Raw genomic sequence first — 20,663 nt, 5'->3', positions numbered from 1 at the left:
ATTAAGGCACTTTTGAAAGTGTCTCTTCATCCACTTTTGTGGCTTTGAGCTATTCAGTGAAAGCAAAGGGTTGGCATTTCTGCCTGCAGGAACATATGCTGAACAGTCTGGAGCACCAGACCAGCTGCCCTGCTGGGACCTTTCATTGAAAGAGCTCTGTGGCTAACGTAACAGCGGTAAATGGAGAGGAAGGTCAATGAGTTTTTTGCTTTAATTTGAGTTTGCCATTTCTCTGAGTGAGGCAATTACCCCCCACCCCCCTGACTGAGCTGGCACTGACTTGATTTTATGGTCACTAACAAGCTGGGTGACAGAAGCTGTGTTATGAAAATGTGTTTTTGTGGAAATATTACATAAATGAGTCATCTGCATGCATTTGGAAAGGCCTATTACACTGACACACACTGTCACCAAAGGCTGTATAGCATATTGGTCAAATATGGTGGTCTTGGAAGTGAGCTCAGAGAAAATTGCACATGGCCAGAACTTGCAGAGAGGGACAGAAACTGTCACTGTTAATCAGTTTTCAAGTTGTTAAATAAGAATTAAATTGCTCAAGTGCAGAAGAAATTATGCTGCATCTCAGTCCCAGGTCCTGTGTCACAATTTCATGGGCTGCTTAAGGAATTGCATGATGGTTTTAAGGTCTAACAGCATAGATTCAATAAACAGGGACAAAGTCTTATCACAGCTAGTCAGGAGGTTTTTGGTCAGTCAAGAGTGCACATTCCAGACTTCAGGAGCTAAATCCCAGCCTGAAAATATTAATAAATTATAATGAATTCAGAAGGATGATATTGTAAATCTTATATTCACCAACTTAAGGCCAAATTCAGCATTCAGTTATGAGTACACAGCAGTAATTGATTTCAGCGGGCACACGCAAAATGGAGGGCAGAATTTAGCCTTTAGTGCATAACATTAGAGGGCTTTGGTTAAGATTTCTCAGTAGCCTTGTATTGTCAGCCTTTTATTGCAAATTATTTAGTGTCTGTGTTTTCATTGATTTATTAAGCTAAGCCTTGTTGCCATGTCTGTGATAGGCAGTTTCTGATGTTATCATTATTTGCATAAACTTAGTGAACAGGGCAATATGGCATGTCAGTGACTATTAATAATCTGGAGGCTGTTTTTGCCACCTGGTAATATGATTGATACCTATATATCAATGCAATACTTTTACAAACTTCGGGTGAAGCTGAAAATTACTCTGCAGGGCTCCTTGCAGGCATTGGGCAAAGCTATAAGTAGCACACATTATATATGCTGGCAAAACATAAAGGAAGACATGGTCCCACTCCCAAAAAGTTTACATTCTAAAAAAGCAAAAGATAGGAGAAAGGGGCACATCATACATGTGAATGATTAAGGTGATGACTGGCCATGTCTTGATGACACAATATTTATTATAGGTTAAGGTTACCTGATATTTCTCAAGACCCTGTTTTCAGTTGCTTATAATTTTGAAAAACTTCAACCATTTGGGATGAAATTTTCCATACCACGTCTCTGCCTCAGGCTGAATTTTTTTGGAAAGTTCCATCATTTTAGATGAAACTGTTTCCAAGAATGAGGTTAGGGAAAATATATTTTTGTCATGGTTTAAAAAATTCTTTAAATGGTTTAATTGAGATGCTCTAGTACCTCTATCTCGTGGAAGGGGGAGGAGGAGGCAGAGGCGGAGGAGAAAGAAGAGCATTGACTTTGCAACCTTAACATTCTTTTAATGTCATTTGTGTATATAATTAGGTCATACAGAATATACCCAGGTAACCCCTCCAATATTGATGCTATTAACTAATTTCTTGTGCACATTTATCAGGGTGTTTTCCCTTGTAGGATCTAGCAGGAATTCAACCAGCATCAGAAGTGAAAATCTTGCCATTGATGTCAGTGGAACTATGCCAGTTCACAGCAGCTAAGGATGTGGCCCAATGACTTTATTATTGTTGTTGTTGTTTTTACTTTGTAGTATGCAAGATAGAGATTTGGGATTTTGTTTAGTCATTGCCTGGAGTGAGGCAATGTGGCCTAGTGGGCAGGGCAGAGCAAGACAGTGGGGACTCAGAAGAAGTGGGTTCTATTCCTGGCTCTGCAACTGGTCTGCTGTGTGACCTTGGGCAAGTTGCTTTAATCCCCCTGTGCCTCAGTTTTTCCACTTGTAAAATGAGGATAATGATACTGACTTCCTTTGTAAAGCACTTTGAGATTTACTGAAGAAAAGTGCTCTATAAGGTGTAGGTACAGGTATTAAACCACTGCACAGAAAATACTCTGACAGTGGATGACAATAAGATTAGTGGGCCATTTTGGCAGACAAGACAAGGCAGCTTACCTGCCTCTTTCTTAGGCAGAGAACTCCAGCTGAGCTTCAAGGTCCCTGACTGAGATTCAAATTTCAACCTGATACACAGGGCTTTAGGGATGTGGTTCACCTTGACTCTGATGGAAGTATGGCTAATCCCCAGCATGTGCCTGTAGCAAGTTAAATGTATGTGTTGGGGTGTGTGTGTCAGTATTTGAAAGGAGAAACTGAGAAGAGGCCAGCTCCCAGGAAAAGTCAGAAAGCTTCAGTCTGAGAATTGGTTTGGGGAGGGGAACCTTTTGTTCCATATGCAAGTGCTCAAAGAAACCAATCTATAGCCATCTAATTGAGGATGGTTCACAATGGTGGTGACTGCTTTTCATGGCAACTTTATTTAGGGCTTCCTTTCCTTGTTACCCATCCTGAGTTCATCAAGCGACTGATACAGGCTCCAGTGAATATAACTGAATTTTCACCATGGAAGTGGCTGACAAAATACACCATATTTAGCTTTGATTCTAGATCTTCTCCATGTCCCTCGACAGCCCAGCCTCTACAGATGAGTGGTGAAGTCAAAAATGGGGGAAACTAAGTGGTACTGGCTACTCTGAAGCAACGATTGACATCCCTGTGCGGCACATCTGGGATTCTCCATTGAGGGTGGGAATAGTGCTCTTGGGAGACAGGTGATTTTTTTATAATACAACTTTATGGTGCACAGTGTGGTCCATGCAAACAGATTCCTAAAGTACTTTGGAGTTAAATAGTTACAGAATGAAACTAAAATAAAAGCAGCAGCCAAAAGAAATGTAAAGGCAACCGGGCGAGTTAACTGAAGAAGGCAGAAAAAGAAGGTCCTTAAGATTCAGTTGGAACGAGTTGATGGTCATTATTTTGACTGGCATACCAGGGACCTCTGGAGCTAAATGCATGAGCCTCTACAGCTTTAGCTAAAGACCAGGCCTCTGTAGCTGAGGCCTGCACTAGACTCCTTACACATACTGACCAGTGAGTTACGCATACGAAGGAAGGAAATGTAGAATTGTCTGCCGACGTGAATGGGAGAGTAGTGCTGCTGTTTGAGGCTTGAGGCTAACGTTGTCACACTTTCTTGTGCTGTAACAAAGAAAGTAGCAGGATTGGAGACCTCTTCAGAGAGCCGTGTCATGGGGAGACCCCAGAAGAGAGTCTCAATTGCCACATGTAGATTGGTAACATGAACTGGACGTCAGCCTGACACTCTGTTGTCATTCTGTTTCCCTGCCTCCAGTTTGCAGTGTTATGGGCCTCTCGCTGTTACTATTTAAAATGCCTCCCATGGTATATAGCTAAAAGGCAGACATGTAATTTGCCTTCTGAGTGGATTCCATCACCCCCAGGTGTAAACAGGAATGAAGTAGCTGATGACCTGACCAGAACTGGAAGATGGGGAAACTCAGGATGGAATGATACCTGTTGAGAATATTGTCACCCAACCAAGAGGAATATTACCTGAAATAAATGGTCAGAAGGTGAAAGAGCCTCTGATCTTGGAAAATAAGATCCACTCTTGTGAGGTTGCAGACAGGGCACACTGCAGGAATGAAATCAATGGAGATGGGCCTAAGATATATCCACTCTGCAAGATGTTTTGGGATCAGGCTTTTAACACCTGCCCATGCTTTTGAATGTAATATCATAGGGAACCTGAAGCTTTTCAGACTGGACACCTTGGATCTAGCCTTTGAACTTAACTTGTATTGGGTTCTTTGTATTCTCGACTTTTGTGGCCTGATATGATTATCGCAGGACAACAACAGCATGGAAAGCTGAAATAGGAAGGGTGACCTATTTTTTTTTTTTTTTTTTTTTTTTTTAATCAAAAGCTTTACTTCCACCCACCCAGAGCCTGATTCATGGTACCTCCCTGCACCAGTATAAAACAAAAATGCTCATTGGCCCTCTCATTGGTATGGGTGTTGGTATTGGTATGGTGACAAAGCCCTTGCCTGTGTGTTGCCTTAGAGCTGTGGCTAAGGCAAAGCCTCATATAAGACATTAGGCTGGTTTATTGGTTGGTTTTGTATTTTTTTTAAAATATTACAATATATAGGCAAGAACAAATTGCCCTTGTATATAGTCAGGGATGGCAAAATTCCTCTCCAAAGTGATGTTATTAAATTTGCAGTCTTCATTTCAAATGCTTTCCAAAGTGAATATTGACAGAATTTACAAGCTGGAGTTTCTTACCAACTCTTCAGTCCCATGATTTATATTTAGAGGGGAACTTCAGAGATTTTTGCTTGGGATGGAAATCTTAATTTATTTCCAATTAACTCTCTCTGTACAGGCTCCACATCTCCAAAGACATTTTAAAATGGAAATAATGGAATGTCATTTCCTCCTTCACTCACCTGCCAGGTCCTGAGTTCAGGTGTCTGTGTTTCTTTGGCAACAAAGAAGGAAACAGCAAAAAAATAAAGCATTTCCTTGTACTGCCTACTACTACAAGATCTTTGATGTCATCCTCTGTTGCCGGGGAAACACAGAATCCTGAACTCAAGACTTGCCAGGCAAATGAAGGAGGAAATGAATTTGTTTCAATTTTAAATGTTTTGTGATTTTTTTTTTTAAGCATGCACAGAGATTTGTTACTGATTTGAGATCTAAGGCGTTTATCTGAAGTTCAGCTTTAAAATTATGTGTGTGTGTGTGTGTGTGTGTAATTTTGTATCTCATTGCATCTATTTCTGTATTATTTGATGCAAATATGAATCTGGAGTCTCAATGGCACAGCTTCATTTTAGCACTAATGCCTGCTGCAGTGTAACTAGATGCACATAAAATATTAACACACATACAGTATGTGTCGCAGAATAAAATGTTGTGAAAATTTGTTGCACTGTATCTGATATTTATTTCCTTTGCCACTGTCAGCACCTTGTCTCAGAAGAAATTCCACAACATTTTAATTTCTGCCTTGGCTAATTACGATAACTACAGGTAGAAAACAGACCAGCTGTGTAGATACATGCATCTTATGAGCAACCTCAGAATAATTTACAAGGTCTGTAATATTCCAGCCTCTACTCCCCCTGTTCTTTCTGTAGACTGACCTTGTTTAAACACTGTGTCTTGTACTTTTCTTGTACACTTTATAAATCAGTTCACATCAAATATTTTCCTGTTTGTTATGGTATAATGATTTTTCCTCCTCAACACTAAATGGAGATACATGCTCCTCTAATAAATGTTTGATCTGGCTGAACTACTTATGGTAGTCTGCAAAATTATTTTTACACTGGTTCTGTCAAAACTTAGTACATAGTCTTTTTTTTTTTCTCTGTTCTGTCCTCTCTTACTCCCCCTTGGCAAAGAGGTACAGAACCCAGTAAGGTTCATTTCATCTCCACTTCTCCTGTAAAATAAATTTAGAAATATTTTGAACAAAACTATGCAGCCTCAGCCATAGGATTTTAAATTACCTTGGGGTCTCACATGTACCAGCGGCATGGGGTAGTGATGGCTAGGTGCAGTCATACTGTATCCATGAATAATGGTCAGCTATTTGATTGGCTGGCACAGAACTATTCTGTGATGAGAGTGGCTAGCACAAATTCCATTTGATACAATATTGAACACCATGGCCTGCCCTCTTCCCTCCAAATCCCTGTGATTGACACAGATTTCTCCATCTATTTGGTTGTTTGGTAACAACAAATAGAGAATCTTCTATTAAAACTAGATCTTGCTGTTGTTCCTCAAGTATATTCTACTGCTGCATTGATGGATTTTTTCCCCCCTAATACTCAGTAATCTTTAAACAAGCATGATATTTTGGATGGGTTCCTACATCCTCCTATATTCTTCACTGAGGATGAAGAAATTGTCTCTTTTCCTACCCTGGCCAAGTTTTAAATGATTCTTCTATTGAGAACACTGTACTCTGCTTAAACTCTGGGCCAAATTTCCAAAACCACTTTAACTCACCGGGAAAGATTTTCACATCTGAGCATTTTTGTTTTGTTTTGTTTTGTTTTTTTGCACGCTAATCCCAGATGTAGCCAACATGTTATCAGTTTGCCAGATCTGTGGATGAGAAAGTTTAGACCTCGGATTTAGGGTCCCCTGAAAATTTGGTTCTACGTTATTTTTTGCCAGGGTGTTGGTGGAACATGCAAGAAGTAACTGAGCCTCTGAACAATTTGGGTACTGTTCATGCTCCCTACTGATTCATGTGCACCGATGGACTTCCATAGACTCTTACCAAGTGCAAAACAGTAGATTTGATATATATCTGTTTCCCACTTGTGACTAGGGTGACCAGACAGCAAATGTGAAAAATCGGGATGGGGGTGGGGGGTAATAGGAGCCTATATAAGAAAAAGACCCAAAAATCGGGACTGTCCCTATAAAATCGGGACATCTGGTAACTCTACTTGTGACGTGGGTGTCCTGACAGAGCTGATCTCAAAGTGGTTGCATTGGATCACATGGTCTCATGCAATCTACAACTCAAGGGTTGGTTCTGTCTCTGCTTCTAGCACAGCCTGAGTTGGAGACCAACCTTCTCCCCAGGCAGTCTGGGATTCTGCTGTTGCTTGCAACCTTCCAAATTATTATGCTGGCCCTAGATTATCTTTTTGGCTCTGTACTTGCTTCACAGGATGCTTTGCTTTAACTCTCCCCAGGCAGAGTGGGGCTTTTAAATTAACCCTTGATTCTGCAAAGTCTTTCACGTGGATGGGCCCTTAAGAATACATGGATCCATTTGCAGGAGCAGGGCTCTTGTTTGCAAATAGGAAGAGCCAATTAGTGAGCCTGGGTCCCACTGTGTCAATAACACAAACTGCCTGTGAAAAACACATGGGACTGTTCTCCAAGCTTTCGCGAAACACAACAATCCTCCTCACACGCTGATTTTGCAGCGTGGACAGGTTAGAAGTGGATGTCTGAGTGCCGTTCTTTGTAATGTTTAAAAAAGGGATTCCGTTCTTTGTTGTACAAGAGAGGCAAGGTGGGTGTGGTGATATCTTTCATTGAACGAACTTCTGTTGGTGAAAGAGACAAGCTTTCAAGCTTATACAGAGCTTCAGGGGACCTACAGTTGCATGTGCCAGAGCTACAGATCAGTGTGGATTTTTCATTTGCAAGTAAATGTAACTCTATCTAGGAAGTTTCTTCATGTCCTCTTCTTAGTGATACACAGAGTTAATTGAAACATATGCCCAGGTTCTTGTTTGCCGTAGATACTAAACTGACAGGTTCTATAGTAAAATTTAACAATATGGTGTGATCTGAAGTTTAATGTCGGAAGTTAAGTGTGACGTTACTTTTGTGATTCAGTTACACCTACAGTAGATCAAATAACCAGTCTGAAATGGACACAAGTTATAAAACAATGTCTAATTTGGGATGACTTCCTATGTACTTGATGATTCATTTCCTTAAGGAAAATATATTTAAACGGTCATACATTCAAGCTGAACATAAATCATGCTAAAGGAAATTCAAAGCCTGATTTTTGCATTCGATTTCATGTTTGCAACCCTACTGAAATTCACAGAGCTTCATGTGCGGTACAGAAAACTTGGCTTTGTATCTTTTAATTGTATTGATAACAAATTATCAAAAGGCAGTGGCGCTATATATAGATGAGATGAACTTGACAAACAGTAGGCACGTTCCTTTTAAGAGCGGGTCCTGCACCTCACTTGGACTAAGGGAAGGAAGCGAAGATGGTGATGTTACAAGTTTGGACAAATAAATTGCTTTTCCCCAAACCTAGCACATCCGAAGAAGTGAGCTGTAGCCTACGAAAGCTTATGCTCTAATAAATGTGTTAGTCTCTAAGGTGCCACAAGTACTCCTGTTCTTTTTATTTGTAGCTAAGCATCACCAGCTCTCCCTAGGAACTCAAGTGAGGCAGTTACTTGTTCAGCATCTTTTATTTCCTTTGTTCTCTCTTTCATAAACTACGTGATCTCAAAATCCACTTAAAAAACAAAAAGCAATTTCTGTCATTTGTCTGTTTTGGACACTATTGCCTCTTTCTTCTGGAGAAAGGTATAGTTGGTGTGAGTGACACTTTATAATCACCTAACTCTCTGGAATTGTCACACCTTTTCTTTCTTCTCTTCTGTCTCTGGAGGTTTACTGCAGCTCTGGTTCATTCATATTTCAGATCCTGGGCTGAGACAACATCCTCAGAGTTAAAAATAGTGTAAGATAGATGGGGGAAGTAGGACAGAGCGCTCTGGTTCTTCAACTCTCCTGTAATTAGGTAGGGCTCCGGAGTAAATGTTTATAATGTGTCATGGTTGGCAGGGAAGAGGACATTTAACCCAACGACATGGATCGCTTTTACCTCTTAGCATTGGTGATCCTGGGTCCAGAAAGTCCTTATCCTGAAATGGGGGACTGGAGGGGTCTTGGAGTGACAGCAAGAGAGCCCAAGGAAGGCGCTGGAATGTAAAGTAGCTGCCTGTCTGCATTTCAGTTTATTTCATGATTCCAGGGACTTCTTAGTTTGTGAACTTTCAGATTGTTGGATTGGGCAATATGGCTGCAGGTTTGAATCCATACATCTTCATGTATTAGTATCAGGTTAGGCATTTCCCGCTCGTTATGGGAAATAAGTATTACAACACAATGGCTTATAAATTTGGGGGTAATTATTTTTTGTATAGGCTCCGAATGAGATCAGCGCCCCATTGTGCTATAGGAGCTTACTATGAAAAGAGACAAGACAGACAAAGGGTGGGAGAGGAAACCACCACAGAGACAGGAAGTGATTTGCCCTCTATCATCTTCCCCCCCTTAGTCGTCTCTTTTCCAAGATGTATGTATTAGCTAATCCTAAAACCATGTTGACCAGGACAGTTTTTTTGTCTCTGCTTATTTCTGGCCAAGAGATTATGACAATTTCATTCAGATGCAGGTCATGCTACTGTGAACCGATCCATTGTCACCTCGCAATTAGACTGCTGCTGTGCACTCCCCAAGGGTCAGATACGCCATAATCTTGCATTGGCTGGCTGTCAGTTTCTGAGCAGAGTTAAGGTGTTGTTCAAATGTCCTGAGGCCTGACTGTAAGAGAGATGCATCTCTCCCCGTACCACCTTGCTGCAGCTGAGATCAACAGAAGCGCCGCAGCCCCTTATTTTAAAAGAGAGGGGGCTGCCTGCAGTGTGTTCTCTCTGAGCGGCCCTGAATTAATTCTACTCCTCCAGGTGCATGTGTGCTCACACACACAATACAAAATCGTCCAAATCTGCTGGCCTTTAGGGCACACTGCAAATCCTACTTCGTTCCTCAGGCTTTGGAGAAGGCTGTGCTGAGAGTTGGGCTTGTGCACTAAGGTTTGGGATCTGTGGCTGAGGTGTAGTTTGTGAAGAGGCTGCTCTGTGCAGTTTTGTGCATTACTTGGCTTGTTCATTTTATTATGTGGCAACAACACCCAAGGTTCTGGAAAGGTGCAATTTACTGTTTTATATGAATTAAGACATTTGGACCATCACTTAAGCTGAAGAAGCGACTGGCCTTGCAGGGCTTCTGTGGCAGCTGTGAAGCATTTAATTTTTCCCCTCTGTCCCAAAGGGATCACTGAACTAATTTAAAAACAAAACACACACATTTGTACCTCTCTATACTGTTCAGCACTGTAATTATAGCAGTGCTGTTCCTTCTCTACACGGTCATTTTATTGAATCAAGACTCTTCTCTACAAGGGGTGGCAGCTTTGGGACAAAAATCAATTATTTTGTTCCATTTAAAAAAAATAAAAAATCAGCACCAGCCTCCATACTAAGCTGTTTGGTGCTGTCACAAACAAGTTACATGGAAAGTTGGAAAGAATTCTGACGAGCATAAATCTGGTTAATAAATAATTTCCATTAAATATTTAGAAATAAAATTTGTCATTTTGTTCAAGAATTTGTCAGTTTTTTAAAATTTTGGGACGAAAACTCTCAAACGAGGGTTTTTTAAAGTCTTTTGAAAACTTATGAAAAAAAATTCATTTTGGGGGGCACCCACTTCTTTAAACTTTCCCTACCTTTTTCCTGTGAAAGAAAGTAAGAGTCAGAGAGTGGCTTTTCCTGCCAAAATGAATTTTTGTAAAATTTCTAAAGTTTTCATTTTGAAATTTTTCACTGAAAAATGGAAAAATTCCAATCACAATGAAGTTTTTTGCACGCACACAAAAAAAGGGCAATTTGGTTGAAAAGGCATTTTCCAAGTAGCTTTTTTAAAAGGCTTATGATGTCACAGGAGTTATTTACTCAAAAAGCCTCAAAAATGGTCAAGTTCCTTTTTCAGGTTTTATAATAGAAAAAAAAATAGCTAGATGGTTTATTGATCCCAAGCCTAATTTGCAGTCCAGTAGGAGTAGTCTGCTGGTAGGCTCCATTGCTCAGAAATCCCAACTCCATTGGTGTTGACTATCTAAGGAATAGAAAGTGTGTCTTAAATAATCCTAAGTGGTTTTTTGGTTTCATGTTCAGTGGTCATCCTCTCCTTCACAAACCAGAAAGAGGAGTGCCTTTAATACCCTCTGTAGTAAAATGGGTGTTTGATTTCCCACCTGCTCATATTTGTCTCACTGTTATACTACAGTATTTCCCCTTTAGATCACTGGTTCAAATCCAACCCTACTCAGAAATTAATCTCCAATGATTCATTAGTGGAGTGTTTGAAGTGAGTTTGTCTTAGCCCAGTTGGCAGCAGATGGTTTTCCTTATCGCAGATGATACCTACAACTGGCACCCTTATTAACATTTTCAGCAATAAGACCAAGTATTACATGGCTACAGAGAATCCACTCCTCTCATCCCCCTAAAGTAGTTCCTTCAAAGCTAGGAAGGCAAGATGCATTAGGAAGGGTGATGTGGTAGAGGCCTGTATAGTGTGGTTACAGCTTGATTTAATAACAAACTGCAGCTCACATCTCCTCAGAGAGGAAATCTCCTCCTGCGCTAATAATGCTAGTGGGGAAAAAGGGCCCGTGTTTGGAACACCACATACCTAGACATTTCCCCTAAAAGCTGGTGCTTGTGGTCTTCCTACTTATATAGTGTCTGAGGAAGAGCTAGAGCTATTGCTTCTCCCAGAACATACCTGCTTCTGGAGTGAAGTTATATAAGGCCAGCTGCTCCCATTTTAGAGTGGGTACCTCAGCAGAGTAGAGGCGGGGCTCTAAGGCAGGTTCAGTAGAAGAGATTGATAGAACAGTGTCCCACTTCCCACTGCCTATAGGGGAGGAAGGGAAAAAGAAGGTTGAGTTTGGTTTAGCTTCAGTGAGACTAAAATCGAGACGTTGTTTTACAAACCCCCTGTGCCTTGCCTGCCTGCACAATGAGCAGCAGCCCTGCTTCTGTGAGCCGGAATGAGGACATTGCTCTTTATGCTGCTCACGTTCAGTAGATAACGAAAGAACTTCAGTCTCCAGGGCCCTCAGCCAGCCGGCACCTTCCACCAGTGACTTAAAAAAGTTATCTGCACAATTTTTTGTTTTGTTTTATTTTTTGGGGGGAGGGGGGAAATGTTCTGAGCTCTGTGAAATTAGAGAGTTAGGGTCTCTTCCTGAGCTGCATCTCTAGGAGGGGGCAGAGATGACTTAAGCCATCCCTGTTTCGGGCTGTTGGGGGAAGCCAAGACAGCCCTGCAAGAGGACTACTCTAAGTTAGGGTAGGTAGCCTCCCTAGCGCTGCGGATGGCTTGAATCGCTGTAGCCCTCTGTACTCCAATCCAGCTTCAGTTTGTCTTCTGCAAGGGGCCAATGTAGAGACTGCCGGGGAATTTCCCCACAGGCTGTTTGCAGTTCCTGTAGGCAGCGTGTAATGAGTAGAACATGGGGTGGAATCCCTCCTTCAACACTTACTGATAACTGCAAACATAGCTATGGTCTAACAGAGTGATTTATAGCCAATTTAAGGTTTGCAGTTTGAAAATTGCTGCTTTAATTAGTTTTAGCCCCCACAAGAAATATTATACAGACTGTTCTCTGCAGTGCCGATACATTTAATTTAAGGAGATTTAAAGAATGACTCAAAATATTTCTTCTGTCCTATGCCAAGATTTCATTTAAAGTTTAAAAGAAAGTGTGTCCTTAGATGGGGGTTTGTGGCTGAAACCAGGACACTGAAGTGAACTAGCTGATGAGTAGTGCTCCTGTATATCCCCTGCCATTTTCTGTTGCTTCCAGGGGATTAAGTAGGCAGAGATGATAATCAATCTTAGTCCCACTTGCTTCTGGGCACAGTGCAAAATGCCCCCTCTCTTCAGGTGATGTAATTCACAGCCCATTAGGATGTAGATCTGTGAAATGCTTGTCATTAGTGTCAGCTCTCCCAAGTGTGGGGAGATGGGGGCGGGGGGGTCAGCTAGTTTAACTGCAATCATAAACAACAATATTTTTGCTAAGCAGCAGCATTCACTTCCGAACAGAACATTACTTGCTGCAAACACAAATATTCCAAATTCTCTAAAAAGGACTGTTTGGTATGCCTCGTACAGACAAATTGACTTGTGCATTCCGTGTGGATGGCAGGCTGTCACAAGTGTTGGCTATTCATGCCACTCTGTAGAGATTTCCCCCCCCCCCTCGCTTTTGGATTTGAACAAAGGGATTGTTTTGTTAATCTTAGAATGGATTCATAATGAAATGCCTCCTGGCAAATGGTCTGCTGGGGATTCAGCTCAGCATCTGAATAAGCAGAAAAGAAAACCATTTAAACAACAGCGTTTATAAACGGAGAAGCTGGCATTCAAGTTCTCTTCTCAGTGAAGCCTTTGAAAATAAGACTTTTATTTGGCAGAGTAGCGAGAGGTGGCCGGCAGTTCAGCTTAATCACTTGTTCGCTTCTGAGCTGAGATTCCCAGTACCTGCTTCATTGTGCACTTGTCAGTCTAGTCACTAAAGGCCAACGGTAGTGCCCAAGGAGCCTTCACTTCCACCCGCTGTCTGCCCCAGGATTTGGTTCCTTTGTGAGATGTTCACTGGCTGAACAATGCTCCCTCCTTGCCTATTTTCACCCACAAGGCTGCCCCAAATCCCTGACCCTCTTACTAACTCAAAGCAAACCAGCTAAATGCAGAAGTGAGCAAAAATGCATCAATGTTTTTGTTTCTTAAAAAAAAAAAATTGAATGACTTTAGTGCCTGTGGAAATAAAGGGAGATTTACTGCGCCTTGTTTGAGTTATGAATAGTGCAGGCAGGTTCTGTGCAAACTCCTGCCTGCAGTTCTGCCAATGCACCTTAGTCTTGACCTGCCAGCCCAGTCTTGTTCTCTTGATGTCCCTGAGTGCTGACCTGCAACACCTTCTCCTATCGTAGGGCAGGTCTACACTACGGGGCTAAGTAGACCTAAAGTTACACAACTCCAACTACGTGAATAACGTAGCTCAAGTCGACGTACCTTAGGTCAACTTATTGCTGTATCTACACTGCACTGGGTCGATGGGAGAAACTCTCCGGTCAACTTATCTTTACGCTTCTCGTTCTGGTGGAGTACCAGAGTTGATGGGAGAGCGATCGGCACTCGATTTAGCGGGTGAAGACCCGCTAAATCGACCCCCGGTGGATCGATTGCCATGCGTCGATCCCCCAGTAAGTGGAGACAAGCTGTTTGATTCAGCTGTGCTGGTGCACCTCAGTCTTGACCTGGAGCACCCTCTCCAAGCCTCGGACCGCTCTTAGTCAGAGTATGTAAAACGTTTGTTTGTCAAGTAGTTTTGCAGTGGGAACAAATGGGACTTAGGAGCAAGGCTAAAGCTGATTTTCACTTGCAACCAAAGCCAAAATGTGAACACTGATCTCGAGAGATAAAAGGCTAATTAATGTGTTCCACAGGGGGCTCGATTGTGCAGTGGGGTAGTGGTTTGGTTCTGCCTGTGCGTAAACTGTGCATATTAACACACACTGTGCTTTGAAGCAATAGATTAATTTAGAAGCAAAGCTATTCAGTTTTAAATTCAGTCGATTTCTACTCCCAACCTTGAATCGATGTCAATTAATTTAAAAGGCATGGAAGGCACCACTCAGACACGTCTACCCACACTGCGTTAGTTTCCTCCTGTGCCAGGAGAGTTCAAGCCAAATGGACCAAGCATGAGAGAAATTGAGTGATAAATATAGGGGATAATTTTTAAAGTGAGAAACTGGAAGAGAGAAGGATGGTAACAAAGCAACTGTGGGAGGGGAGGAGAAGTAAGAAGAGAAGAGGTGACGGGGATAAAAAGCAAACAGGAGGACTGAAAGTCTCAGGAAGATCAGCTGAATAAATGGAGAAGCCATCATCTCTTGGAGTGTAATTGTGCCCAATAGCAATAATAGCATAATTCTGTCCTTGCATGAGTTGCTGTACAATTCTCAGTGGATTTTTAGGACTTTGTGTCCTCTGTGCACAGAGAAACCTGTCAGTAGCATCGAGACAAGAGCTTTGCACTGACACACAAGATAATGTGAGCCATGCAAGACAGGGCCTGCTTGCTGGGCCAGGGGGGGTTGGCAGGGGAGATGGAGGAGAAAGTGAGAGAAGCGCCACCATTTTTCTTACCAATATTGAGACAAAAGCAATTCCTAAAGGTAGTCAGCACTGCTAATCTTGTTACACCATTCTTGAGAAGAGCTGGCTTTTATTGGAGTTGACCGCTGCAAATACATTGAAGAGAGAGAATGCTTAGAAGTGTCCGATGATCTGTGTGCTGCTTTATCCAGGCAGCCGCTTTCACTCCCTCTAGTCCACTGCTGGACTGTCTGGCAGATACAGTGCTCTGTGCACAAGATATTTACCAGCTGATGAGGAGGAATGCTGTGCCCAGGCAACACAGTTCATCTTTCCAAACCAGAATCTGGTTTTTAGCAACACGTTGCACTGACAACTTTATTGCTTAATTGGAAAAGGTGCAGAGAGTAAATCTTCCACAGACATGGCAGGAAAGATCAAAGCTCACTGTTCTCATTCCAGAGAGCACTAACAAATAAATTAAGACAAATTATTTTGCCAGGCAACATCCCCATCCAAGTGGTACCATTACACTCTTCATTTTACAGGTCGTCCAAAGGAGCTTTTAACACTCCTACCTTTCGGATACAGTACTTGGGCTCAGGGAGGACTGGCTGAGAGTCCTTTCAGACCCCATCCGTGCTGTTCCTTTATTGGTCAGTGTGAGTCGCTGCTGGGTGACTGAGAAGAGCTTTGAACATGTAAAGATGAAACATAAGTGCTAAATATTTTGTATTATTATTATTTCTCTTCCACCTTCTCATGCAGAATGTGCTGTTTCTCCATGATGCTTCTGTGACACTTCTTATAAAGAGGACTGTGATCAGTTGTTCTCCCTGTACACCAAGGGAGGACAAGAAGTAATTGGCTTAGTATGTAGCAAGGGAGATTTCGGTTGGATATTAGGAGAAACTTTCTAACTTATATGGTTAGTTAAGCACTAGAACAATTTACCTGAGGAGGTTGTAGAAGCCCCAGCCTTGGCGATTTTTCAAAATGGGTTAGACAAACACTGATCAGGGTTGGTCAAGGATGGAATGCATGGTTAATCCTTCCTCGGCACAGAGGGCTGGATTAGATGACCTCTTGAGGTCCCTTCCAGCCCTACATTTCTATTGTTTTTTCACAGGGCAAGTTCTCTTGAGCAGGTATCAAATATCATGGAGAACACCTGTAGGAAGGCATCCCAGTCAGTTAGTATCGGGCTGTTGCACTCCATTGCACGCCCTGTCTAACGTTTCCCGCGACAATAGACTGATGACGAGGCCCATGGAGAAGTACGCTCACAGGCAAAGCAGGAACAGAAGTCAGCACAGTTTAGGGTGCGATGCTGAATGCCGCGCCTGAGGCACAGCATTCTTAGCAAGGAGCTTGTCCGCTCATGTCTGTAGCGACAGGTTCTTGGCTGCCAGCTGTGTCACTTGGGCCCACAGTTCCTGGTGATCTGCCTGGAGGTGGGTAACCTGTAGGGTGACCAGATAGCAAATGTGAAAAATCGGGATGGGGTGGGGGGTAATAGGTGCCTATATAAGAAAAAGCCCCAAATACCGGGACTGTCCCTATAAAATCGGGACATCTGGTCACCCTAGTAACTCGCTCTTGAGATTCCAGCACCCCATGGGACAGAGATCGGTCCAAATGATCCATTCCTACTCCTGCTGGGACCCGGGGATGATGGGAGGGGTTGTGCAAATTGTCTGGTCTGTGGAAGAGGGGTACCGGTGACCAGGATGTGGGTAGTCTGGTTGGGTGGTCAGCGTTTTATTCAGGAGCCAGATGCAATGGGCATATCTGAAGTGAAGAGCCAGGTGTCAGAGCCAAAAGTTGGAGCTGGGGTCAGACAGGAAACAGGAGCCGAAGCCAAGGGTCAGTGCGGAGTCAGAAGCCAAAGAGCCGTAGCTTGGGGTCGGAGCAGTTGGAAGCCAAGGCAACAGGGCTCAGGGACTGGAACAAGGCTAAGGGCAGGAATCGGGAGCAGGGTCAGGGTCGAAGTCAGGAACCGGGGACGCAGTAGGGAGTCAGGTAGCAGATGGCAGGGTCTGTAGCAGCAGCAAGCCAGCATCCACCTTGCTGCGCAGACAACTTCTTGTGTCTTTCTGGTTTAAATAATGCACCTGGCCCAATCAGGAACACTGAAGCTCCTCTAGTTAAGTCCCTGTGGGCGGTACCTTTAGTGGAGCATAAGGCCTCAGGGCTCCCAGGTGGTGGTGGTGTGGATGCAGCAATGGCCCGCGGGCCTGGATTCAGGAACTGCAGACCCTCACGGTCCTCTGCAAACTGCCTTTGTTCTCCTCCTCATCCCTTCCCCCGCTCCTGAATCACACATTTAACTGGACAGCCAAGGAGATGCAGCAGGCACCTCAGGACGCCAGCAGATGTGCGGCTGTGTGTTCTGCTGCAGCAGAACGTATCCAGTGCCAGCTGGAAGTGAGAGACAATCTCCAATACAGTGCTGGAGTGTGTCCTGCATTCCCTGTATTTTGCTCTCTTTTGCTGTATGGCAAACCTTTGTGTTGGGCCTGAAAAATCTGTCAGACAAGGCAGTGCACTGTGCCAGGCAGGTGCCTTGGGATGCCAAATGCCTGCCCACACCACAAGCCTCTATTAGTTTGTTTTTAACCGCAGGTATATGGTAATTTGAGTATTTCATTCCATGGCCATCTCCAGTTACCGTGGAAAAATCAAATGATCTTGAGAGCAGATGTTTCATGGTTAGGCACTTAAACATTTTTTCAGTGCTGGTTTATTATTATTGTCTCAGCTTGATTTGATGAGGAAAGAACTGAATATGCAACTAAACAACAGAGGAAGGATCTGAGTATTTTGAGGGTGTATGCATAACAAGGATGGGGAGGGGAATTGTTGAGGATGGTAGAAAGGGTATAACTAGGGGGAACAAAATGACATTAAGGAGGAAATTAGACTATCGGGATAGATAACATAGTGAAGGAGGGGTGTTCTAGGCTGTGGACATTTAGAACAAGGCTGGACAAAGCACTAGAAAATACACCATTGGGAATAATCCTGCAGTAGCTGGGACTAGATTAGGCCATCTCATTGGGCTTTTCCTTCACTGAAGTCTGAATATTTGTTTTGTTTGAAGCTTTTGACTTGGATAGAAGTGGTTTTTATGATTGTTTGTTTGACTTTCTGATTCATATAATGTGCCTCTCCCATTGCTCTGGGCACACAAACAATACAAACTGTATTTAATGTTAACCAAAACATGCAAACTGTCTGATGCCTGCATAGGGTACTGTACATGTGGGCAGCAGCTGGTACAGAATGCCTTTGGGCCTAAATGTTTACTCAGTTGGAAACCTCAGGGTATTGCAGAGAAAGGGGGCTTTTTAGCTAAGTTAATGGAAGATGCTCTGCCCTATTGTTCACCTACCAGTGTTAATTTCAAACAAAGCATAGGGCAGGGGCCCTGCTAATAGGCCAGCAATTTCTGGGAAATGCCCATTCACACAGAGAACCGGAGAAAACCATTCCCAGGCCAAGCAGCTTGCTATACACATAGGAAAGAATAACACAATACTTTCCATGTGTACAGACTGAGCTCTCAGAGCTTCTGAAGTGGCTGTGAGGGCCCCATCCTCTTCCATGTTTTGAGAACTCTCAGTACCCTAAAACTGGTACTTCCAGGGCTGATGTTGTCTTGAACCGGTTCATTTCACATACAGAAGCACTCTTCATAAAGTTGGGGTGCTTCTGGAAGTGATGCCACTTAACAATGTTCAGTTCTCTTAGAGTAAGTTGACTGTTTTGAATACTTGCAAGCATTTTGGTCACACCTAGGAAAATGGGGCCCAGAGCTGGTAGAGGACATTGGACTCTGCCATCGTTCAAGATTCAATAGGAATACCAAAGCGGTCCGGTGGGTCACATGTACCACCTGAGTGTTAACATCCAGAACATTCTTATACAGGTTTATGGGTGGGCACCTTTAAAAAGATTCCCACATTCCAACTCATTCAGAGAACTTGCAGCAGACATCGATATTTCAGGATAAGCATTGTATGTAGGCTGAAACTTGTTAGCTACCTAACAGCAGCAAAAGCAATTAATGTTAATGGTGTTCATTATATAACATAATTCATTCTGAGAAACGCAGACTGCTAAAGAGAAGGATGCAAATAGCAGCTGTTAATTTCAGAGTCTTTGAAGATTAACCCCAAGAGGAAAAGCTAATCTGTGACACCAAATTTGGATTCCCACCCGAGTCGAGCTGAGGGCGTGTGTGAACGTAGTAGCCCATGCTGTGGGCTTTTCTGCTGTTTAAAGCCCCTCTGAGTGGCCTGCATTGGGAAACCATTTTGGAGATGCCTTTATGGTCCCTTATTGCTTGTGCCTCAATTGTTCTTTCATTCAGAGTGTTCCTAGTCCTGTACAGCCCCTTCTCTCCCCTCTGATCCTTCTGTTACTGTCCTGGCACTCTGATTCCTCGGCATTCCTCACAACTTGAAACAGTGGGTCAGTTTTTCAAACACATTAGATCCACAATTTAGTACCTAATCTCTGCTCATAATTGTACAGTGTGCATACTAATTGGGCAAGTCCACACACTGTTTGGCTGTGTGTGTGTACATCTGTGTGTGCGCGTGCACACATTCCATTATCTGATTTGCATGTTCAAAGTAGGCTAGCAATTACATTTGCATTTTGAATGCCCAACTGGGTATCAAGCTTGTTTGAACATCAGGCCCATTACAAACAAAGGTGAGAACTACAGGCTTGAGTGCGACAAAATATGAAAAGAACGAAGTGCAGGGTGGTTTCTGGATTCCAGGAGTAATTCCCTGAAAGGCCTTCCCTTTTGATTGTTATTCTGCAGTGTTACTATACGTGCTCAGAACAATAGCTGACTGCCTGTGCTGTCTCTCTTGTTTTTAGACGGGGATGGGCGGAGACTCAAAGGTGCTATCCAGAGGAGCACAGAAACTGGTCTGGCTGTCGAAATGCCAAGCCGGACAGTCCGTCAAGCCAGCCATGAATCCATTGAAGACAGTATGAACAGCTATGGATCTGAAGGAAAGTAAGTCAGCAGGGGCCAGTTGGATAATCACTTCTGGAATGCTCTATTCCCCCTAAACCTATTTCTTCTTGCATGATCGATAATACATTTGTCTGACTTATACATGCTGTAGGTGCATTGGCAGGGAATTCAGTTACTCTAAGAGTCAGAACAGAGCAGTTCTTTCCCTGAAAGGTTTGCAAGTAGTTTTGCTGTTTATACACTTCTTTTAGTGTGCTCATGAGTCTGAACTGAAGAGGATACCCATCACTCATTACGGACTTGCCTTTAAAAGAAAACTCTCTGGGGTGGTTATGGTAAATAAGATTACAAGTGTTGATGTTTATAATGTGTTACATTTCTGTTGTCTATCTTCTCCCACAAACTCATCGGGGCGGGGGGGGGGAATGATTGTGTCAAGGGATGGAAGGGATATATCTAGCAAGATAATCTCTAGTAAATAATTAAATACATGTTATACTCTTGGAAGTTTTAAACTTCTGGTGTCTGAGTTATCGTCTTCGGGTGATATATTTAGAAAGCTTTCTGGGCCTGCAGAACGGCGATAGCATGATACGCTGGATTTGGGCCTTGCAGCTTTGTGACCGTACAAATCTTGAAGCATAGAAAACACAGGCCAAAATTTTGGGGATCTGAGTTGCTTGAAATTCTGATTTTGTTTTTGCATGGTTGAGGCAATATGTGGAGATGATCACTTTCTATCCAGGGGCCTTCCGAGGGAATCTTTTTGGGAAAACTCTTCTGCAGTAAGAAGGGGGCCTTGTTACATGAGATTCTGTGCTCATGGCTGCAAGAGCAGTAACTGACTTCACAAGTTCACAGCGTGTAACAAAA

General features: G+C 42.9%; 1 protein-coding gene across 1 annotated transcript in view; it reads left to right on the top strand.

Moving 5' to 3' along the window:
- The window catches only part of RIMS4 (regulating synaptic membrane exocytosis 4), a 76,327-nt gene that overhangs the window by 33,248 nt on the left and 22,416 nt on the right, over positions 1-20,663 (top strand). The window contains exon 2 of the mRNA XM_065414801.1: positions 19,688-19,829. Coding sequence (XP_065270873.1) covers positions 19,688-19,829 — 142 coding nt within the window. The remainder of the gene's footprint in view (positions 1-19,687; positions 19,830-20,663) is intronic.

This window comes from Emys orbicularis, chromosome 12 (genome assembly GCF_028017835.1).
Source record: "Emys orbicularis isolate rEmyOrb1 chromosome 12, rEmyOrb1.hap1, whole genome shotgun sequence".
NCBI lineage: Eukaryota > Metazoa > Chordata > Testudines > Emydidae > Emys > Emys orbicularis.
The sequence above is the reverse complement of the archived record's forward strand: the minus strand, read 5'-3'. Positions and strand labels throughout refer to the sequence as shown.